At 36.2% G+C, this 25,246-nt stretch overlaps 1 protein-coding gene across 2 annotated transcripts in view; it reads left to right on the top strand.

Moving 5' to 3' along the window:
• SLC13A1 (solute carrier family 13 member 1) overlaps positions 1–25,246 on the top strand; it is a 120,908-nt gene that overhangs the window by 16,132 nt on the left and 79,530 nt on the right. For both annotated transcript variants that reach the window (XM_007531674.3, XM_016191927.2), the window contains exon 2: positions 14,736–14,864. In XM_007531674.3, coding sequence (XP_007531736.1) covers positions 14,736–14,864 — 129 coding nt within the window. The remainder of the gene's footprint in view (positions 1–14,735; positions 14,865–25,246) is intronic.

Below are 25,246 nucleotides of genomic sequence, written 5' to 3'. Positions count from 1 at the left end.
AAACATAAGGTAGGAGGGGTACAACTCCACACAATTCCCACCACCCAATCCCCATAACCCACCCCCTCCCATGGTAGCTTTCCCATTCTCTAGCCCTCTGGGAGCATGGACCCAGGGTCGTTGAGGGTTGCAGAAGGTAGAAGGTCTGGCTTCTGTAATTGCTTCCCCACTGAACATGGGCGTTGACTGGTCGGTCCATACTCCCAGTCTGCCTCTCTCTTTCCCTAGTAAGGTGTGTCTCTGGGGAAGCTGAGCTCCAGGACACATTGGTGGGGTCTTCAATCCAGGGAAGCCTAGCCAGCATCCTGGTGGCATCTGGAACTTGGTGATTGAAAAGAGAGTTAGCATATGAAGCCAAACAATTTGTTGAGCAATCATGGATCCCAAGCTTGGAATAGTGGAGAGGAAGTGTTAGGGGGTACTCACTGCAAACTCTAGTGTACTTCTGCTTTCGGGTATATATTTTGCAGTAGTTTATGGATATGTGTGCACATAAGCTCTCTCTCACAGAAACTGGTGTATATCTAGATTATGGGACTTTGTTAGAAAGTGAACTACCTGAGATGAAATTAGAGTGTACTATAAAAGGAAAGGTCTCACCTGAGTAATGAAGTTGAAGGGTTGTCATTCCACATGTGAAGTCTCTGGATACAGTCTGAGGTGAAGCATGTTGAGGTGGCAATCGTTCCTTTGGTTAGGTTGTGATCGGTGGATGCAATATTAATTTGGTTTGGATTGGGAGAGGCATACGGGAAAGTGGGCCCTATCCAAGGGTTCCAGGACTGGGGGAAGTAGGGGCTCTATAGTGAATATGTGAGGTTCCTGCTGTTTTAGGGTTCAAAAAGACAATGGATAGTTAATATTATCATCACATTATTTGTTAATTGGGTTAACTTTGAAAAGTCCCTTTGTTATGGTTTGCTGTACAGTACCCAGTATCTTGTATATAGCTGTGCTATTGGATGCTTCTAATCTACTTGGTCTAGGCTTTTGAGAGAGTCCGCATATCAAATACACAGCCTATATATTAAAAAGATTCAGTTTGTCTTTTGAGAAACTTTGAGACATACAATTGATTTCCCCCTCTCATATTAATTAACTACTGATTTATATGTCTACATTTTGCTAGGAGTGTACATAAACACCATTCCCACCACCAAAGGACTGTGACCCATCCCTCCCGCCCACTTCCACCCCCTTATAACTTTGTAGTACTCCATTGTGTATATATATTACCACAGCTTTTTTTAATCCCTCCCCTATTATTAGACACGTATTCATTTTTAAATTTTGGCTATTACAAAAAATGTTGCTGTGTATGCAAGTGTTCATGATCTCACCAGAAAATTGTTTTTCTGTTCCACATTAATATTTTACTAATAACAGCACCTAGAAAATTGTGAACATTTTTACCTCTATGACTTTTCATATAGCATATTCTTTTCCTAGAATAACCTCTTTTTGCTCTGTAATTCAGAAAAATAGCTCAGGCTGTGATACAAATAAAATAATTCTCAATTATCTCTTTTCATCCATGAAACATCCATGAACATCTGCCTCCATTATATTATTTATTTCATTTTTCCTTTCTCTTCACTTTCACGTTGGGTCTATAAGTACTTTGAAAACATGGAACATACAACTTAATTTCTACCCTTTTTTCGACCAAAAATAGTCCTGTCACAGAACAGATAGTTGAAAGCTATGTGAATGGTAGACTGATTATGGTTCATGGTAGAAGAATGTAGGAACTTAATATATATCTGGTAGGAAAGATAGTATGCAGGATAGAAGACAATGGAAGAAAAGAACTTAAAATATAGCAAAAAAAAGTGACTATAGGAACAAACAGGATTGTGGATGTAACACAAAGTGTTTCCCTGCCATTAAACATTTTTATAATTTGATAACAGTTGCGCCTAATGGTAACTACTGGAATAGACAACATTATCCTCATTTTACAGATGAGTATAGACTAAAAGAAATTAAGTAATTTGACTAAAGTAATGAAATGACTTAAAAGAGTAGGACAGTCCAATATGGCTCTGAGATAAAGAAGAAAGTAATCAAAGATTGATGACAACTCTTTTGCAAAAAAAAATATATATATATAGAAGAAGAAGAAGGAAGAAGAAGAAGAAGAAGAAGGAGGAGGAGGAGGAGGAGAAGGAGAAGAGAAGAAGAAGGAAGAAAAAAGAAAACAAACAGTATACTTAAACTGTTTAGAAACAAAAAAGAAAACTATTAAAAACTAATAAAAACTCAAATTTCCCCATACAATACCTACTCACTTTTTAAAATAAAGAATGGAAAAAGGGATGAAAAATTTTTTTTTGGAGGCAGTTTAAGAAGCCATGGTCCAGGTTGCAGGGATATCTGTAGGTCTTGGAACCCCTCCTTATTTGGTCCCTGGATTTCCACCCTTCCTCCTACTTGTATAAAAGCTGACTCCCTTTATATAGAGAGAGACTTATTTATATAATATTTATATAATATTCTCTGAACTCCCTTATGGGTTCTAAGCAAACTAGTCTAAAAGAATTTGTCTTTCTGTGGCATTAGCAGTGGCCCTGTGTTAAACTTCAGTCACATTTTATAAAGGGGGTGATAAGACTTAAACTCAAATTCATACGTGATTTGCTAGTTCACCGATGCCAGTACTTCTTACATTGCTGAGTGAAAGAAACTCATGATGAACAAATTGCATGGGCAAGAAGTTAACTTGGTTATTTTAAACTCTTGGGGGTTATGGACTTTTGCCTAGGCTTATATAATTAACTTAGTATATTCTAGAAAACTGCCCAGTTGATGGTGTTATGCTGCCATTGATCCATTTCCTAACCTATGAAATAAATAAAAAGTGTAAAATGAGTATAATAGATCAGCAATGGATTAGCCACTCTAGAAACATCTGAAGTATCTGTTTCCTGAACTCTTAAACAACTCATAACTCTGAAATTATTAATTCATGGACTGAATTTTCTTTTGTCATACCCTAGTGCATAATCAGATTGGAAAACCAAATGTTATCTGTGGCTATTTCCAGTTCCATTATATGAGTTGAGTGTGAACACAGTATATGTTTAATACTAATTAGTTGCTTAGGATAAATGAAAGAAGTTAAATTTTCCCAGTAATTAGATTAGCATAATACAGTCACAAATTGCCTCTCTTTGCTATTCATGTGGGCTAAAAATGAACAAGAAATGCTAGTACTGTTCTTTGAATTTATAGTTGAGGTTCCTTTTAGTCTCCCTTTTTTTTTCTTTTTTTTGCCTCCAGGGTTACTGCTGGGGCTTGGTGCCTGCACCATTAATCCACTGCTCCTGGAGGTTATTTTTTTCCTCTTTTGTTGCCCTAGTTGTTTTAGTTATTATTATTGTTTTTATTACTGTCGTTGTTGTTGGATAGGACAGAGAGAAATGGAAAGAGGAGGGGAAGATAGAGAGGGGGAGAGAAAGATAGACACCTGCAGACCTATTTCACCGCCTGTGAAGCAATTTCACTGCAGGTGGGGAATCCGGGGGCTCAAACCGGGATCCTTACTCCAGTCCTTGCGCTTTACGCCACATGCACTTAACCCTGCACTACTGCCTGATTCCCCCTTTTAGTCTCCTCTAAGATGAAGATATTTGGACTCTCAACTTCACAATTAATATAGACAATTAATATTATTAATATTAATAATGACTTTGCAATTAATATAGATTGAGTAGTCATTGCAGCAGCAGCAGAAATATATCCATCACAAAGTACACAGGAAATTTCATAGAATCTATCAAATAATTATAGTGTTTTTCTTATGGCACACAGATTTTAGAACATGATTTTTCTCCATTATTAATTGCTTTGCATTCTCTTTATAAAATCAGTTGCTTTGAAAAGAATGTGTATTCCATTTTTTGAGGGGTGAAGGACTCTAAAATGTCCAGGAGGTCTAGTCTTCACTTAATTCTCTTATTTCTTTGTTGATTCTCTGCTTTGTTGATCTGTCTAAGTGTGAGAGTGGGGTGTTGAAGTCTCCCACTATTATTGTATTACTATTGACGTATTTTTGTAGATCTTTCAGTAGGTGTTTGATGTATTTAGATGGTCCCTCATTGAGTGCATAGATGTTAATAATTGTTAAATCTTCTTGGTTGACTGATCCTCTAATCATTATATAATGGCCTTGCCTATCTTTTATTACTTTATTTAATTTAAAGTCTGTGGTGTCAGAGATAAGAATGGTTGTTCCTGCCTTATTTTGTGGTCCATTAGCCTGTAGGATAGTTTTCCATCCTTTCACTTTAAGTCTGTGTTTGTCTTCTTGAGTCAGGTGGGATTCTTGCAAGCAGCATATGGTTGTGTTGCATTTTTTGATCCATCCTCCCACTCTGTGCCTTTTAATGGGTGAATCTAATCCATTGACATTTATTGATATTATGGATTGAATTTATTGTAGTGCTATTATTCAACAAATTTGATGGGATTTACAGTTAGCAATATTTATACTCCTTCCCCATATTAGGAAGCTACTGTCTTCCCCGATTAAGCTTTCTGTCCCTTTTCCAGCCATGACATCACCTCCCCAGACAATAACTTGGATCCACCTGCAAATCAGATTTCAGGCTCAGGGAGAAAAAAAACAAAACAGTATAGATACAGGCCCTTTGAAATGTAACTAAAATATGCCTACTAGCTATCTACAAGATGGAAGACACCTCCCCCTAACACTTCATCTGCACTATTCCAGCCTTTAGGTCCATCATTGGTCAACAATTTGTTTGGCTATGTATGTTAACTCTCTTTTCAGACACCAGGTTCCAGATGCTAGCATGATGCCGGCCAGACTTCCCTAGACAGACGACCCCACCAACATGTCCTAGAGCTCTGCTTCCCCAGAGACCCACCCTACTAGGGAAAGAGAGAGGCAGGCTGGGAGTGTGCATCAACCAGTCAACGCCCTCAACGGGGAAGCAATTACAGAAACCAGACCTTCCACTTCGGTATCCCACAATGACCTGGATCCATACTCCCAGAGGGATAGAGAACAGGAAATCTATCAGGGGAGAGGATGGGATATGGAGATCTTGTGGTGGGAATTCTGTGGACTTGTACCCCTCTTATCCTATAGTTTTGTTAATGTTTCCTCTTTTAAATAAATTTTTTTAAAAAGAAAACCAGTTGCAATGATTCAGGCTGTGTTTGATCCTACTATTCTCTAGTTGTGCTAAAAGGGTATTATATTATACCTACAAATGCACTAATTCACCAGTCAAATTACAGCGAAATCTTGGTCAGTGTCATTAAAGAAAAGGCTGGGGGGTGAAATGTATTTTAAAGTCTAATTTATATTTCAATTCCCTATGGAGCTATAATTTGAAAGAGTGTTAATGTGATTTTTAAATATAACTAGGCATGTTTCCAAAGATAACTTGATAGTAACAACAGAGGTTGGTAGTACATTTATCTAAACTTCCTCATCATACTTTCACTTGCTTTTTCTGTGGCAAATATACTAGTTGAGACGGGTAAGAGAAGATATAACTATGATGTTAGTAAGTGGAACCTGGGGAAGTGGGAGAATTGTTTAGAAACTTACTGTGCTGATAAAATTTTTAGTTCCAAATATTTGCTTACAACAGAGATGAGAGCTCTAGGGAAAAGTAGAGACTTTCAGTCACTAGACAAGCTATTCAGTGTTAAGAAAGTAGCTGAGAAAACAAAAATGGCAAAGAAACAGTGTTTGTATACAAAAGAATCTGATACCTAGATCAAAGATGGGATGTTTTCGTTAGGGGCAAGGTAATAGTGCACCTAATTGATTACACATATTACAATGCACAAGGATCCAGGTTCAAGCCCACAGTCCCACCTGCACAATAGAACAGTGCTGTAGCTGTCTTTCTTTCACACTCTCTGTCTACTTCTTCTCATCTCAATTTCTATCTCTAACCACTCAATCAATAAATAAATGCAATACATTTTTTAAAGAATGCCTTTATTGGGATCAAAATATAGGAATAGAAACAACTACAGAAAGAACACAAAGAAGTGAAATTACTTCATTCAACAAATATAACCGATATTTTACTATGTCAGGTACTGTTTTAAGTGCTGGAAATAAGGACAGTAAATGAAATGACATAAACTTGCATGGATTTATACTTAGATTAATTTCAGACTCTAACACACCCATACACATTAACAATGAACTCCTTGATCCCTACTTAGTTCAACATGGAATCACAATACATTATCTACCTTATAAATTCTAGTAGAGGAATAAGTAGGAAAAGCAAATGATCAGACTGAGGTTGAGAATCTATGGCCTAAAGTTCTCCCATATAATTCTGGAAACAGAGTCAAGCTTCTATCATAGACTATGGGAAAAATAGTTAAATTTTTGGCAGATATGGAAGAGAGGAGAAAAGAGCTAGACTGATCTTATAAGTGTTGGTCTTCATAGAAAACAGATACTCCCCAACCTGCAAAGCAGAACTTGAAGCAAACTGCCCCACCCAGCAAGTTGTATGTATTTGATTTTTCATATCAGGACAAAACTCTCAAATGACAAGCTAAGATACATTCTTGGACTTGTAGCAAGAGACACAGTGAGGACCACAGTGAAATTTTAGATGAGGAGGAATGAGTTTAGAAATAAAACCCACAAAAATAGAATAACTACCACTAAAGACATATCTGAAAATAAAATTTCAAGATTCAATAAAGCAAGAATATCTGATAATGAAGATGGAAGTGTTATAGATTAAAATAATAACTAATGAAATTTGTATGAAAATTGGTGAGAAAACAATGACAAGACAATAAATACATTAAAATAGAAATATATCATTGCATGCAAATAAGTAAGATAACTTAGAAAGATCACTAAATTCCTAGAAACATTGTAACCCTTTAAACCTGAATCACTAAAATGTGAGAACCTTAAACAGATGAAGACTGAGTAAGAAACTTGAATTAGTAATCAGTAACATCCTAAGAAAGAAAAACCCAGAACTGGATGGCTTTATTAATGAATCCTACCAAATATCCAAAGATAAATTAAAACCAATCATTTTTCAAACTTTTAAAAAAATTGAAGAGGGGGTCAGGTGGTGGTGCACCTGGCTAAGCACATACATTACAGTGTGCAAAGACCTAGGTTTAAGGCCCTGGTGCCCACCTGCAGAGGGAGAGCTTCAGGAATGGTAAAGCAGGGTAGTTGTCTTTCGGTCTCTTTCCTTTCTATCTCCCCCTCAATTTCTCTCTGTCTATAATCAATAATAGATAAAGGATTTTTAAAAAAATTAAAGGGTAGGGATACTTTCAAATTTCTTTTATGAAACCAATATTAACCTGACATCAAAGTCTGACTAGGACATAATAGAGAAAGAAAAATACAGACTCACTTATATCTCTGAAAAACATGAATATGAAAATCTTCATCGAAATATTAGCACACCAAATTAATAAGCAGATTTAAAAATCATAAAATGTGATCAAGTGGGATTTATATCTAGAATGAAGGATGACTAGTTATACACAGTTGACTTAATGTTATAACACATTAACCGAGACCATCTCAAGAGATGCAGATAAAGCATTTGAAAAAAAAATTCAGTATCCTTTCATGATGAAAGCTCAACAGGTTATGTATAGAGAGAATGAACCTCAAAATTAGAAAGTATGTAACAAGCTCACAGCCAAAACACACAATGATTGAAACAGGAGTCTTTTCCTTTCTTTAATATCAGGAATAACACAAATATGCATATTCTCACCACTTCAACATAGCATTGGAAGTACTAAGCAGAGCAATTAGCCAAGGAAAAGAAATAAAAGACATCAAATTAGAAATTAATAAGTACAATTTTCTCTGTATGCAAACAGCATGCTCTTATATGTAGAAAATCCTCCACACCACACTCTCTGAATGTGAGGTTGTTGGAAAGAATTATGAAAAATTAAGCAATTCTGGATTAAATAACAGACTCCATCAGAAAAAAAAAAATGGAAGAATTGTTGGAATTCCTAAAAATGAAAAGAAGCAGAGAAGAGTGGAGACTATATTTGAAGAAATCATATAGTAAAACTTTTCACACTTGGGAAATGCTCAAAAACAAAATCAAAGCATAAAAGAAATTGAAAGGGGAGTCAGGCAGTAGGTAGTGCAACAGGTTAAGTGCTCATGGTGCTAAGCGCAAGGACTGGCTTAAGGATCCCGGTTCAAGCCTCCAGCTCCCTGCCTGCAGGGAGTTACTTCACAAGCAGTGAAGTAGGTCTCCAGGTGTCTATCTTTCTCTCCCTCTCTCTGTCTTCCCCTCCTCTCTACATTTCTCTCTGTCTATCCAACAACAACCACATCAATAACAACAATAATCACTACAACAATAAAACAACAAGGGCAACAAAAGGGAATAAATAAATAAATATTTTTAAAAGAATTTATTTATTTATTCATGAAAAAGATAGGAGGAGAGAAAGAACCAGACATCACTCTGGTATATGTGCTGCCAGGGATCAAACTCAGGACCTCATGGTTGAGAATCCAGTGCTTTATCCACTGTGCCACCTCCCGGACCACAAGTAAATATTTTTTAAAAAGAAGAAATTGAAAGAATATCCAGAACCTATAACTCAAAATGGCTCACAACACAACACATTCTAGTAAAACTATTAAAAGCAAAGGCAAAGAAAATCTCATTCAGGCCCACTGAGGAAAAAAGAGAATTTGACATACAAAGGCAGAAACTTAAGACTATCTCCAGGTTTGTCACCACAGACACAGGAAGCAAAAAATGAAAGGAATGAAATATTCACGGTACTAAAAAAGATAAAGATTACCAGCCACAAATACTGTATCCTGTCAAACTATCTTCCAAATACGGAGGAGAAATTAAAGAGTTCCCAAACATACAGATAGTGTGGGGATTCACCAGCACCAATCCTGCCTTGCAAGAATTGCTAAAAGAAGACTTATATGAAAAGAAGCAAACAAACTCTAAATGAGTTCATCAGTAGTAGTTGGATCAGAAACAAACAGAAACAAAGTCATTGGAAAAATGAAGACAAAATGGACAGAGTGATATAAATAATGTTGGTGAACCAAGGCCAAATATCAAAAGGCCAAATACTAGAACAGAAATTCGAAAATCCAAATCTTCCTTGGAATCTAAAGATAAAGTGTTGGGTGGGATAAGTCAGGAAGAGAGGGAGGAATGCTGGTTGACTGGTTCACATACACAAAACTCTGGAGACAGAGTAAGAAAGGGAAAATACGGAGTGAAACTTGGATTGGGGGTGGGATAATCCACCAAAGCAAGGAACTCTGAGGAAGGAGTGGGAGACAGAGGCTTGGAGAGACTGGGGTGGGAGGCCGGGGTACTGGGTTGGAGGTGAGAGTACATTGAAGACACTCATGATGCAGAATTGGAAGATAAAGCTATTTATAATGCTACACTATTGTGTAGACAATAGTGCTAAAAAATTAATCTCCAAATAAAATGGAAAAAAATAATCACACACACAAAAACAAACAAAAAAAACAGATGGAGGAAATCTAATACTTATAAAGACATGTAAACTTTAAAAGGATAAAGATTTACTAGCAGGAAAATGTTAGGTTGAGAAGTCTGCCAAGAAAAATGAAGATGAGTAGAAGAAAACTTTTTTTTGCCTTCATGAAAGATGTGTAAATTAGAATTTATGTAAATTAAGTTACCATACTAAAGTGTTCCATGGCCTTGGATATAAAACATGCTCACAAAATGCTATTAATCTTTCTTTTTCTTTTTCTTTATTGGGGAAGTAATGGGTTTACAGTTAACAGTAAAATACAGTAGTTTGTACATGTGTAATATTTCACAGTTTTCCACTTAACCCAATTTAAAAAGAACTGGCTAGGATAAACAGCCAAAGAGACAAAAGAATTTGTGCAAAGAATTGCAAAGTTTGAGGGTCATATGTAGCATATGCATGATGTTATATATCATATTAATATGTGGTATCTGTAATACATACATGACATACATAATATTTAGACTTAAAAAGAATAATATTCTGCTCTATGCAACAGGATGAACAAACCAGAGAATGTTATGCTAAGATAAGTAAGTCAGTCACAAGACAAATACATCTCTAAGGAATCTAAACTTTTCTAGAAGTAGTAGAAAGTGGGGGTAGCACAGCGGGGTAAGCGCACTTGGCGCAAAGCACACTGACCAGAATAAGGATACCCTTTCGAGCCCCCCTGGCTCCCTACCTGCAGGGGCGTCTTGCTTCACAGGCAGTGAAGCAGGTCTGCAGGTGTCTATCTTTCTCTCCCCCTCTCTGTCTTCCCCTCCTCTCTCCATTTCTCTCTGTCCTATCCAACAATGAAGGACATCAACAGAAGCAATAATAATCACAACAAGGCTACAACAACAAGGGCAACAAAGGGGTGGGGGGAATGGCCTCCAGGAGCAGTGGATTCATAGTGCAGGCACTGATCCCCGGCAATAACCCTGGAGGCAAAAAAAAAAAAAAAAGAAGTAGTAGAAGGTATATTCTTTGTCATCAGGGACTGGGTAGAGAAGGAAGTGGAGAGTACCATAGCAGATTTAAAGTGTCAGTTCTGCAAGAAGAGTAAGATCTTGAGATATGCTGTCAAACTTGTGTCTGCAGTTAAAAATACAGTATCACACAAAAATTTTACTGAGTGTGTTTTCTCCTAGCCCCAAGAACTGATTATTTTACTATTAGTCTTGTCGTATTAGTAGTGATTGAAAATTGATTTACAAAATTGTGAGATAATAGGGGTATATTTCCATACAGTTCCCACCACCAGAGTTCTGTGGTCCATCTCCTCCATTGGAAATTACAATAGTTTTGGGGGGTCGGGTGGTAGAGCAGCATGTTAAGCGCACATGGTGCAAAGTGCAGGGACCTGCTCAAGGATCCTGGTTAGAGCCCACGGCTCCCCACCTACAGGGGAGATCACTTTACAAGTGGTGAAGTAGGTCTGCAGGTGTCTATCTTTATCACCCCCTCTCTGTCTTCTCCTCCTCTTTCTATTTCTCTTTGTCCTATCCAACAACATCAATAACCACAACAATATTAACCACACCAATGATAAAAATTACAGTTCTCTTATATTTACACATGAATGTATTTTCCTCCCAGTAGCCCCACCTTCACTTCCTTTCTAATTCACCCCTACACCTATAAATACTTCCAACTGTCTTTCCTTTATTTCTTTTCTCCTTCAGATAAGCAAAACCATGCCTGGCTTCCTCTGATTTTTTCCCATATTTGCTTCCCTTTCATTGATGGCATTAAAGCAAGATTCCTGGTCTCAAACACTTGGTTTGGGTCCTGGTAGAAAGGGAGTACAGAGCCCTCTGGCTTATTTACCCTATTGTTTGCTCCTCTGGGAGTATGCACCAAAAAAAAAATTATGAGGTGCAGAAGGTAGAATGTTTAGCTTCTGTAATTGCTTCTCTGCTGAAAATGGTTGTTGGCAAGGTGGTCCATACCCTCAGCCTGTTTCTATCTTTTCCTAGTAGAGTAGGGCTCTAGAGAGGTGAGGTCCCAGGAAGCTTTGGTGAGGTTATATTCCCAGGGAAGCCAAGAACTGATTCTTTAAAGATAAAAGACTGATTAAGGGACAAAATGAAAATATATAGCAACACAAATTAGCAAACAATAGGTAGGTTATCCAGTTAAAACAAAAAGAAACAGAGCATATTGGTTATCCATTTAAATAATTAAAAACTATCAGAATTTTAACCAAATAATTTTAGGCTTATAGTTGAAAGAAAAGTACATGGTAAAATGTAATATAGGACAAAAATATGAGATAGTGAACATGCAACAAATAATAACAGATTTAAAAATAACTGCAGTAAAATTAAAATCCTCCTGACAACTAAAAAACAATAAAATAAACGTTGTAAATGAATGAAAAATGAAAAAATATTTGTAAATATATAACTTGTAAAGGAACATTATATGTCTAAAAATTGCTACTCAAATTCATTTTAAAGAAGGAAGCAGACAATCTCACAGGAAGATGATAAAAGACTCCAAATGACAAAATTTGCAGGAGAAAAGCAATTATGTTTAATAACCATGAAAAATACTCAATGCTATTCAAGCAGATGTGGATTAAATAAGAGCATTTCATGCCATCAGATTTTCAAATAAATGCATCTTTCAATGTACCAACATTGAAATGTGAAATGGAGCTTCTTCATACTGTTAGGGCTGATATACATCAATAGAAGCATTTTGGATAGATAGTAGGCCTATAATTTCAGGGACTAGGAATATCCCATCTTCCTTAATAGTCAGTATACTTGAGCATAACAGACTTTGCATAGTAGGGGGGAAAAAAAAGGACTTGGTCCTAAATAAAGCAGCAAGGCACAATGTTACACACACAGAACAGGAAATCTTAATCAAGTAACATCACACCTTATATTACTAATTGTAATTACAGCTGGATCCTGCACAAGTATTTTTGCCTGTACGTGGCTTATTTGCTAAGATTGCTTATATAACTGAAAGTGGTAGGGTCTGCATGATTTTTATTTATTTATTTTTATTATTTATTGAGGATTAATGTTCTACAGTCGACAGTAAGTACAACAGTTTGTACATGCATGAAATCTCAGTTTTCTACACAACAATACAACCCCCACTAGGTCCTCTGCCATCCTGTTCCAGGACCTGAACTCTCTCCCCACCACCACCCACCCGCCCCAGAGTCTTTTACTTTGGTGCAATACACCAACTCCAGTCCAAGTTCTGCTTAGTGTTTTTTCTTCTGATCTTGTTTTCAGCTTCTGCCTGTGAATGAGATCATCCCATATTCATCCTTCTGTTTCTGACTTATTTCATTTAACATGATTTCTTCAAGCTCCATCCAAGATGCATAATTTTTAAACAGAAAATTGGCGCTTATTTGTTTTGCTTTTCTGAGGAATTTCTAGGGACTTCCATCCCACCCTGTTCCACACAGTATTTTTTAGAAGAAATCATGATTTTAGAAAAATGTCAGATCAGTGTTAGTCACAATATTAAATCAGTCTTTCTTTTCTATGTTTTCTTTCATACGTAAATAAAATTAAAAGGACATAATTTGTATTGCTGGTAAGAGTGCAAAGTGGTCCAACCATCATGGAAAGCAATTTGGAGACTTATGGGGACACCAGGAATGGACTTACCTTGTGACCTAGCAATTCCTCTCCTGGGGATTTACCCAGAGGAAACAGAAACACCTATCAGAAGAGATCTATATATACCTATGCTCATAGCAGCATAGTCTGTAATCACCAAAACCTCAAAGCAACCCAGATGTCCAACAGCATATGAGTGGCTACTCAGCTGTTAATAATGTTGAAATTATTTCCTTTTCATCTTCTTGAATGAAACATGACAACATCATGTTAAGTGAGATAAGCCAAAAGATACAGCAAGAGAGAGAGAGAGAGAGAAGGACAAAGTGAAGCATGGACTGGACATGGTATGTTGCACCAAAGCAGAGGACTCTGGGGAGCAAGGGGAAGGGGAGGAATATAACTTTGGGGGCTTGGTACATAGTGAAATTTTACGCATATAGCAATGAATGCACTGTAAAACATTAACCCCCTCATTAAAAATAATAATAATAATAAAAGCCATTCATATTATAAAGTTTGACACTGTCTCCTCTCTGACACAAGACATCACAATTATTATTATTTTTTTCTTAATCTGTTACTCCATTTTGTAGAAGGAAAGGGAAGAAGGTATGCGAGATTCTATCCAATCAGGGAAGGAGAAGTGCATTTAAAAGGCAGGTATAGGACTAGTAAAGTAAGTCATTTGGATGGTTGCTGCTTTGTCATGTGCTCTACTCAGGTTCAAGTCCAGCCTCCACAATGTTGGAGGCAGCATCATTGTTGTAGTGTTTCTCTCTTCCCCCTCTATCTCTGTCTCTCCTATATTCTGTAGGCCTCTATAGGCCAAATGAACTGGCCATATGTACTAATACGATTAAATAAAATTGACTACAAGCTGTTATATGTTTTGAAGTTTTTAAAAAATATTTTTAAACTTTTAAAATTTATTTTATAGGACAGAGAGAAATTTAAAGGGAAGAGGATTAGAGAGGGAGAGAAACAGACACTTGCAGCACTGCTCTCCTGCTCCTGAAATTTTCTCCCTGCAGGTGGGGACTAGGGCTTTGAACACTGTAATGTGCACTTAATCCGGTGGTGCACTTAATCCGGTTTGCCACCACTTGGCCACTGAAGAAGTTCTTTAGACTGCTTTATGAATGAGAAGTTCTTTATATCTTTGATTTTTTAATTTATTTTTGTCTCTTAGAACCCTTAAGAAATAACTATTTGGGAGTCTGGAGGTAGCCAGTGGCTTAAGCTCAAGTGGCGCAAAGTAGACCAGCGTAAGGATCCTGGTTCCAGCCCCAGGCTCCCCCACCTGCAGGGGAGTCACTTCACAGGCAGTGAAGCAGGTCTGGAGGTGTCTATCTTTCCTCCTCTCTGTCTTCCACTCCTCTCTCCATTTTTCTCTGTCCTATCCAACAACGACAACAGTAATAACTACAACAAAGGCAACAAAAGGGAAAATAAATAAATATTTTTAAAAGTTAAAAAAAAAAGAAAAGTAATTATTTATTGCTCAGCTCAAATGTACTGAGGCCTTCAAAGTTTCCTCTTCTTTCCCTGAGCAGTGATTTCCTTTCTTACATTTTGTCTTTGTCTTTCCAGGAAGCAGAATGTGCCTATGTCCTCTTTGTTGTTGCTACATTTTGGCTTACAGAAGCTTTACCTCTGTCAGTAACAGCATTGTTGCCTGGCTTAATTTTCCCATTGTTTGGAATCATGCCTTCTAAGAATGTAAGTTCTCTTACAAATGTTTTTTGTAATAGGTTGCATATATCGTGGTGCTACTTTCAATAAAAGCTGTATTTAAAAGGAGAGCTGATCATGTTGATAATGCTTCTACACATATGTTTTCCAAAGTTTCAGCTGTTTCTTGTCTCTTGACTTCTGCTTTCAGGATGACAGAACAAAGCATGGGCTACAGTTTCTTGTATCATGTGTGTCAGTAGGAGACATGCATGTCCATTGTTCCCAGACTGACATCTATGTCCTGTCCATCCTCCCAAACAAAAGGGCCAACACGTTCACACTTTTTTCTATTCCGCAGAAATCAGTTTCACACAGTGCTGGAAAAGCAATTTTTGTTTTTAATGAAGAAAACGCTTCCTTGTTTTCTTTCTCAGAAAACTGCCATTTCAAAGGATAAAGCCAAATTAACTTTCATGTCTATTTCTATTTTGTTCTTGCTGAGAAGAGTTTATTCATGCTGAGAGGCGTTTCTTACCTTTATATAATTTAAAAGTATTCATATGAAGGAAATGGATTCAGTTTCCCATTAAAAGCATGAAGTGCATTGAAACCAGAATATCTATCACCATGCAGTGTCTGGTTTCCCTGCATACACCTAGCTGAAGCACTGTCAGGAAAGATGTCAAGTTCAAAATGCCAGTTCATGCAAGCTATTACCTTTGGACTTCTGTCTTCCACCCAGGTCCAATATTGCTTCTATCTAGGGTTCATCTGCCTTATGATATGGGTGGAGATTTCTTTTAAATTTATCTGTGAGTATATATATTTTTTTTTCTGAGAGGAACTAACCCCTCCCATGTTTTCTTGTCATTCATCCCCTCTGCCTCATTTTGGAGACCAAATTTTCCTTTTTTTAAAATTTCTAATCCTTCCTGCAACTATTTCATCACTGCATTTGCTGTTTTTCATAACCCTTGCCTCTCCCTTTTTTTTTTTTCTAAGCATCACTCTTTAAAAACTAATGGAGCCAGGTCTGAAGTTCTGCTGCCCCCCATAATTTTGAAAGTTTATAAAAGACTTCAAAGTTCTATGAAACATTTAATGAAGGAAACATAAAAATAAGGAATTGGCTAGTTTTCACAAGTATGCTATCAAATTATTACTTACTGTACTGCTGGATTGGGATGCCAGGGTATCCTAGGAGATAATTAAGTTTAAAAGACTTATTTACATATTTAACATATTTATCTCCTGTGACTTAGCAATAATCAAGATGAATAAATTGACTCTCTAACAGAAACTGAAATAGTAACAAGATGAAGTGGAGTCAAGGGGCATTTCTGTAGCAAGCAGGTTCAGTAAGTAGGAGGGCAAAGGTGTCTTGGAAGGCTTGACATTGTGGAAATGTCCAAAATAATACCTCTGCTCCTTTTCAGAATAGGGGACCTTAATTAGTATAGGTGTTAATGGCAGTTGATTTACTTGGGCTTCAACCTACCAAGTTGTTTCTTATACCCAGAGATGTAATCCTTAAACTATTTGTATAAGCATAGATTTTTTTATCTTAAAGGATTTTTTAATTTATTCTTTAGTCATTCACATTGTACCCTGTGACAATTTCTCTCAGAAAGTCTTAAAGACTTCTTTGTGTCTGTCTACATTGCCCCACAAAGAATTGCATATCGTGTTTAAATAAATTCAAGACAACAGCAATTTAACTTTGCTAAGTTCCAGCCTGAAGCTTAATATCTTTTATTCTTTTAACTTTGCTAACACTTAACAATCTACAAATAAACCTCATCTTTGTTCTGTATGATATTATTTTTGGAATTTAAACATAAACATCACTTTTTTATTGTGGCCAGGAAGTTGGCTCAGCAGGTAGAGTGCAGGACTTAACATAATTGAGGCTCCAGGTTTAATCCCCTGAATCACATATTCTAGAGTGAACGAACATGGTGCTCTGAGCTCTATCATTTCTCTTATCCTATTCCTTACACACACAATAAATATTTAACAAAAAACAGTTTGAAAATACATGTAGTTTCTTCTTTAAGTCTTCTCACCTCTATGCTTTATGATTTTCAGGTTTCAACTTCTTTCTTGAATCTCAATAATACAATTTCTGTCATTGCCACCATCCTATTTTCTCTCCCTAGAACTGCCTCCAGTTATAACACTTAAGTAAAAGTTAGAAAACAGGGACAGATGACAACAAAAAGAAACTTTTACTTGAGTGTTATCTTTCAGTAACATTCAATATATATTAGTTGGTATTATCATTATTTATAATTTTAAAAAATGAACAGATCCTTCAAGACACAGTCTCTTTTACAAAGCTTAGTGAATCTATGTATCTCTCTCTAGTATACTGGCCTAAATCTGCTTTACATTTTATGTAACTTCTTCAACTGTTTAACTTACCAGGAATTTGTAACAAATCAAAGTCCTTAGGACTTGCAGTGGAGAAATTTTTTTAGTGTTGTGATCCTCTCTCTATTCAGATAGTGCAGTTGAACTTTTAATCAGAAATCACTGGCCAAAACTACAGAAAATTAGTTAGAGATTTAACCAGGAGATATAAGCTTAAAATATGATATTGGGAGTTAGGCGGTAGCGCAGCGGGTTAAGCGCAGATGAGGCAAAGCTCAAGGATCAGTGTAAGCCCCTGGCTCCCCACCTGCAGGGGAGTCGCTTCACAAGTAGTGAAGCTGGTCTGCAGTTGTCTACCTTTCTCTCCCCCTCTCTGTCTTCCCCTCCTCTCTCCATTTCTCTCTGTCCTGTCCAACAACATCAATAATGACTATAACAATAAAACAGCAAGGGCAACAAAAGGGAATAATTAATTTTTAAATAATTAATTAATTTTTTAAAATATGATATTGACTATAGATTTTACATCATTCTAGAAATAGTCTTCTCATTTATACATAGGAAAGAATGATGCCATATGATCCAAAGGTTTTTATTATAATCAAATGAAGTGAAACTACTGTATATATTGGAACTCAATATATTCTTGTGTGTTTTGAAAATTATTATCATTCCAACCTACTGCAAATTCTTAAAATCTTAACTAAGTGTCAAAGGAAAATAATCTGTTTGTAGCATCCTCATCTAAGCTTAAAGCCTACAAATCATAATCTTTGGCCACTGTAGTTTTAAGTTTACTTTGTCTAATTTTTAGCTTTATTTATTTTAAATTTTATTTATACAAATGAAACACTGACAAAAACCACAGGATAAGGGGAGTACAACTCCACACAATTCCTACGGTCAGAACTCTGTATCCCATCCCATCCCCTGATAGCTTTCTTATTCTTTAGTAAGAATAAGAAAGTGGGTAAGCAGGGATAAATAGCATAATGATTATGCAAAGAGATTCTTGTGCCTGAGGCTCCAGGGTCCCAGGTTCAATCACTGCAACCACCATAAGCCATAAGCCAGAGATGAGCAGTGCTCTGGTATAAATAAATAAATAAATAAATATAAAAAATAAATTTATGGGAATCTGGCAGTAGCACAGCGGGTTAAGCTTAAGCGCACATGGCACAAAGCGCAAGGACCAGCATAAGGATCCCGGTTGAAGTCCCTGACTCCCCACCTGCAGGGGAGTCGCTTCACAGGCAGTGAAGCAGGTCTGCAGGTGTCTATCTTTCTCTCCCCCTCTCTGTCTTCCCTTCCTCTCTCCATTTATCTCTATCCTATCCAGTGACGACAACAAGAATAACTACAACAGTAAAACAACAAGGGCAACAAAAGGGAATAAATAAATAAATATTTTTTTAAAAAAGAAAGAAAGTGGGAGTATGGACCCAGGGTCATTATGGGATGCATAAAGTGGAAGGTCTGGCTTCTGGAATTGCTTCGCTGCTGAACATGGGCATTGGCAGGTTGATCCATACTCCCAGTCTGTCTCTCTTTCCCTAGTGGGGCAGGGCTCTGGGGAAGCGGGGCTCCAGGATACATTGGTGGGGTTTCCTGCCCAGGAATGTCCAGTTGGCATCATGGCAACATCTGGAATCTGGTGGCTGAAAAAAGAGTTAACATATAAAGCCAAACAAATTGTTGACTAATAACGAACCTAAAGGCTGGAATATTGCAGATGAAGATTTGTAGTCTCTGTTTTGGAGATAGCTAATTGGCCTATTTTACATTCCAAAGGGCCCCTGACTATATTAGTTTTTTCCTGAGCCTACTTTGGCTAATTATTAATCTAATACTAAATGGCTACTACAACAGAGCACATCATCCCACTGAAGAGTATCAATAAACATAGCGGTTTCGTCTTATTGAATTAAACCTTAAATAATAAATTTAATAAATTAAACCTTAAATAAACCTTAAATTAAACCTTAAATAATAAATAAATAATAAACCTTAAATAATAAACCTTAATAATAAATAATAAACCTTAAATTGAATTAAACCTTAAATTAGCTATTCCAAGATGTATATCTTTATTATTTAAATAAACTTCTATAAAATGTATATACTTAACTGTATATATACATTGCATATTTGTAGACATCATATTACATATTCCTTCAGAAAATATTTACGTGGTAGGACTCTACCAAATACTTGGGAATAGTCAATGAATAAAATCAGGTAAAAAATTCCCTGTCTTTCTAGGAGAAGACAAGAAGTAATATACTTCAATAAATAGCTAAACTACACAGTGACCTTGAAGGTAATTGTAACTATGGGTAAAAAAAACTGCAACAGGATAGTGAGAAGGAGAAGAGTCTATAATTTTAATCAGGATGATCAGAGTAGACCTCAGTGAGATGTCAATCCTTAACATAAATTTATAGAAGACGTGGGAATTTGTCACTGGCTTTATAAGGAACCATTTGCTGATAGGGAAATACAAAGCGAAAAGACCATCTATGACTAGGTATTTAACTGTAGTATGACTGGAGCAATTACTAGTGCAGGAGAGAATGACAGGAAATTTTGTTGGGAGATAATGTGATGAAAATCTGAACCATCTAGGGCCTACATTGTCCTGTGCAAGTTTCTAATTCTTCAATAAGATTCTCTGGAGAGTTTGAATGGAAAACTGACAAGATCATTGACATCTAAAGGGACAACTTGGGTTACGGTGTTGAGTAATAATATTGAAGTAAGTTAGTAGATGATATGTAATAAGTTATTGCATTGATTTAGAGGAGATACCATGGTAATTAGATGGTGGTAATACAGGTATTGAACATTACTTACTTATAATATAGGCAAAACCAACAAAAATTCCTGAATTGTTCCATATAGCATAACATAGAAAGAAGTGAAGTGTCCCTCACAGTTCTTTTTTTTTTTGCCAACTAGGAAATTGTAGTTACCATTATGCGAAATGAGGAAGATTATGAGCAGAGTAGGCTTCTTATAATATAGGCAAAACCAACAAAAATTCCTCAATTGTTCCATATAGCATAACATAGAAAGAAGTGAAGTGTCCCTCACAGTTCTTTTTTTTTGCCAACTAGGAAATTGTAGTTGCCATCATGTGAAATGAGGAAGATTATGAGCAGAGTAGGCTTTCTGTTGGAAATGAACTGACTCCTGAAGTTTGGACTGGACATTATGTTTGAACAAACAATTTAATGTCTAAGTAAAGATGTTGAGTAAGAAGTTAGGAGAATAAGTCCAAAGTTCATGAGAAAGAGCTGATATGGAACTAAAGGTTTGAGAATCACCAATATGTTGATGTTATTTAAACAACAAGACTAGATGAGATTAGATAGTGAGCAATTTCTTTTTTTTTATTGGGGAAACTCATGGTTTACAGTAAACAGTAAATACATTTGTTGGTATATGTATAAACTTTCTCAATTTTTCACCACCCACTTACACCACTGTGTGCCAGGAACTAAAAGCACTTCCACTTTCCCCAGAGTCCTTTACTTCAGTGTAATAAACCAAACCCAGTCCAAGTTCTGCTTTGTGTTTCCTCTTCTGTTATTATTTCTTAGCTTCTGTCTTTGAGTGAGATCATTTCATATTCATCCTTTTTTCTGGTTTATCTCACTTAACATGATATCTTCAAGCTCCATTCAAGATGAGCTGAAGAAGGCAAATTCACCATTTTTAATAGCTGAGCAGTGTGTATATATACCACAACTTTCTCAGTTACTCATCTGTTGTTGGACACCTGTGTTGTCTCCAAGTTTTGACTATTACAAATTGTGCTGTTATGAGCATAGGTATACATAAATCTTTTCGAATAGGTGTGTTTGGTTTCTTAGGATATATCTGCAGAAAAGGGATTTCTGGGTCATAGAGTAGGCCCATTTCTGGCCTTCCAAGAGTTCTCTAGATTGTTCACCACAAGGGTTGGAACAATTTACATTTCTACCAAGAGTGCAAGAGGGTTAATTTGCCCCCATAGTCTCTCCATCATTGTTGCTGCTATTTGTTCTGATGTATGACATTATCATAAAGGTGAAGTGGTATCTCACTGATGTCTTTATTTATATTTCTTTGACAATCAATGACTTGGAACATTTATTCATGTCTTTTGGTCCTTTGGATATTTTCTTTGTTGAATATTCTGTTTCTATCCTAGTGGAGTCCATGTATAACAAACCTACAGCCAACATTATACTCAATGGTGAGAAACTAGAAGCATTCCCACTTAAATCAGATACTAGACAGGGTTGCCTACGATCACCATTACTATTCAACATTGTGTTTGATTCTTGACATAGCAATCAGGAAAGAGAAAGGAATTAAAGGTACACAGATTAAAAGAGAAAAAGTCAACCTGTAACTATCTGCAGATGATATGACAGTGTACATAGAAAAATATAAAGTATTCATTAGGAAGCTACTGGGTATTATATGGCAATATAGTAAGGTGTCAGTCTACAATATTAATGCACAAAAGTCAGTGACATTCCATTAAGTCAGAAGAAGAAAAAATCCAGAACTTAATCCCATTCACTATAGTAACAAAAATAATAACATATCCCCCCTGACTGACATGTTAAATTAATACTGATTTATGCCATTATAAATTAATAGGATTATAATTTCATACATTTCGCATCACCAAAGGCCTGTGTCACCACCCCCAACTCTCTAAATAACATTTATAGTTTTCCACAGTCTTAGATATGAGTTAACTTTTTTTCAAAATATTTTTATTTATTTATTGTTGGATAGAAATTGAGAGGGGAAAGGGAGATAAAAATGAAGAGAAACAGAAAGAGACCTACAGGTGTCTGAAGCTTTCCCCCTTGCAGGTCAGGACCAGGGATTTGAACCATCCTCCTTGTGTACTTTAATGTGAGCTCTTAACCAGGAGAGTCACCCTTTGTTTTCTAGTAACTCTTTCAATTCTCTAAATTCCACATATGAGTAGAAACTATCCTGTAATTGTCCTTGACTTCCTTACTTACTTCACTGAGCATAATCTCCAATTCCATCCAGTTCCAAAGAACAAAATACCAGGAGTCAGGTGGTAGTGCAGCAGGTTAAGTGCACATGATACAAAGTGCCAGAATCGCATAAGGATCCCAGTTCAAGCCAATTGATGTAGTCCCATAGGTTTATACTTGCCTTAGTCTTCTTTGTAATTGGATTTGTTTCATTGAAGATGTCTTTAAAATTTATGTGGAAAAGAGTTCTGCCAATATTTTCCTCTAAGTATCTGATAGTTTCTGGTCTAATATTCAAGTCCTTAATCCACTTGGAATTTATTTACTTTTGTATTTGGTGAAATATAATGGCTCAGTTTCATTCTTCCGCATGTTTCAACCCATTTTTTCCAACACCATTTGTTGAAGAGACTCTGCTTTCCCATTTAATAGTCTGGGCACCTTTGTCAAAGATTAGATGTCCATAGATGTGGGGGCTTACTTCTGGGCTCTCACATTTATTCCACTGGTCAGTGTGTCTATTCATGTTACAGTACCAAGCACTTTTGATGACAATGGCCCTATAATACAGTTTGAGAACTGGGAGTGTGATGCTTCCGGTTCTGTTCTTTCTTCTCAAGATTGTTTTGGCAATTCTAGGTCTTTTATGGTTCCAGATAAAAATGTGTAGCATTTGTTCTATTCTCCTAAATGATGTGGTTGGAATCTTGATGGGGATAGCATTAAATTTGTATATGGCTCTGGGTAGTATATTCATTTTGATGATGTTAATTCTTCCAACCCATGAACATGAAATATCTTTCTACTTCTTTGTGTCTTTTTCAATTTCCATGAGTAGTGACTCATGATTTTCAGTATACAAGTCTTTCACTTCTTTGGTTAGGTTTACTCCTAGATCTTTTATTGTTTTTGTTGCTATAGTAAAAGGAATTGATTTCTGGATTTCAATATCTTCTAACGTAATGTTTGCATAGAGTTATGCCACTGCCTTTTGTATGTTAATTTTGTAGCCTGACACCTTACTCTATTGCCTGATGATTTCCAAAAGCTTCTTGCTGGATTCCTTAGGTTTTTCTATGTATACTATCATGTCATCTGCAAATAGGGACAATTTGATTTCTTCTCTTCCAATCTGTATCCCTTCATTTCCTTGCTCCTGCCTGATTGCTATGGCAAGAACTTCCAACACTATGTTGAATAGTAATGGTGATAGTGGGCATCCCTGTCTAGTACTTGATCTGAGGGGAAATGCTTCCAGTTTTTCACCATTGAGTATTTTTTCAAAGGCTTTCTCTGCATCTATTGATCTGGCCAGGTGGTTTTTGGTCTGGCTTTTATTGATTTAGTGCTTTTATGGATTTGCGTATATTAAACCAAACTTGCGTCCCTGGGATAAACCCCACTTGGTCATGATGAACAATCTTTTTAATATACTGTTGTATCCCGTTGGCTAGAATTTTGTTCAATATTTTAGCATCTATGTTCATCAGAGATATTGGTCTGTAGTTTTCTTTTTTGGTTGTGTCCTAGTCTGCTTTTGGTATATTTATGTTAGCTTCATAGAAGCAGGAAGGGAGTATTCCAGTGTCTTCAATCTCCTGGAAGACTTTTAAAAGTAGAGGTATTAGTTCTTCTTTGAAGGTTTTGTAGAATTCATTTGTAAAATCATCTGGTCCAGGTCTTTCATTTTTGGGAGAGTTTTTAATAACTGGTTCAATTTCATTAGTTGTGATCATATTATCTAGTTCTTTCTTTAATTTTGGAAGTTCATAGGTATCTAGGAAATTGTCCATTTCTTCCAGGTTCTCTAGCTTAGTGGCATATAGTTGTTCATAGAAGCCTCACATGATATTCTGAATTTCTGCAGTGTTTGTTGTGATATCTCCTCTTTCATTTATGATCCAGTTTCTTTGGGTTTTCCCCCTTTTTGTTATTTGAGTCTGGCAAAAGGTTTGTAGATTTTGTTCACTCTTTCGAAGAAACAACATTTACTTTTGCTGATCTTTTCTATAGTTTTTTTATTTTCTTATTGATTTATGTCCTAATTTTAATTATTTCTGTCCTTCTGGTTGATTTAGGGTTCCTTTGTTCTTCTTCTATGTGTTTCAGATGTGAAATCAGGCTGTTTATTTGTGCTTTTTCTTGTTTGGTAATGTGTGCTTGTATGGCTATGAATTTCCCTCTCAGTACTGCCTTAGCTGTGTTACCAATATTTTGATAGCTTGTGTCTTCATTTCCATTGAACTCTCAAAACATTTTGATTTCTTCCTTGATTTCCTCTTTGACCCAGTAGTTGTTAAATAGTGTACTGTTGAGCTTCCACATTTTGGGACTTTTACTAATCTTTTGTTGATTGTTAAGTGTTAGTTTAATTCCACTGTGGTGTGAGAAGATTCATGGAATGATTTTAATGCTAAATTTGCTGATGCTGTCTTTGTGACCTAACATATGGTATGTCCTTGACAATGACCCATGTGGACTTGAGTAAAATGTGTATTCCAGTTTCTTGGGATGAATGGCTCTAAAAATGTCCAATAATTCTAGTTTATTTCCTCATTTAGCTCCCTCACTTCTTTACTGATTTTCTGCCTGGATGATCTGTCAATCTGAGAAAGAGGGTTGTTGAAGTCCCCTACTATGACTGTGTTGCTGTTAATATATTGCTGTAACTCCTTCAGTAGATGTTTGATGTATTTATATAGATTCTTATTGGGTGCATAGATGTTAATAACTGTTAAGTCCTCTTTATTGACTGATCCTCTGAGCATTAAGTAGTGTCCATCGCTTTTTTTTTTTAATTTTATTGATTTTAAAGTCTATTCTATCAAATATGAAAGTAGTTGTTCCTGAGCTTTTTTGTGGTCCATTGGATTGTATAATACTTTTCCATCCTTTCACTTTGAGTCTATGTTTGTCTTGTTGAGTTAGGTGGGTTTCCTGTAGACAGCATAGTGTTGGGTTGTGTTTTCTGATCCATCTTCCTACTCTGTGGCTTTTAATAGGTGAATTCAGACCATTGACATTTACTGATATCAAATATTGAAG

Source organism: Erinaceus europaeus, chromosome 8, assembly GCF_950295315.1.
Source record: "Erinaceus europaeus chromosome 8, mEriEur2.1, whole genome shotgun sequence".
Classification (NCBI taxonomy): Eukaryota; Metazoa; Chordata; class Mammalia; order Eulipotyphla; family Erinaceidae; genus Erinaceus; species Erinaceus europaeus.
This window is presented reverse-complemented; position numbering and strand designations above follow the sequence as displayed.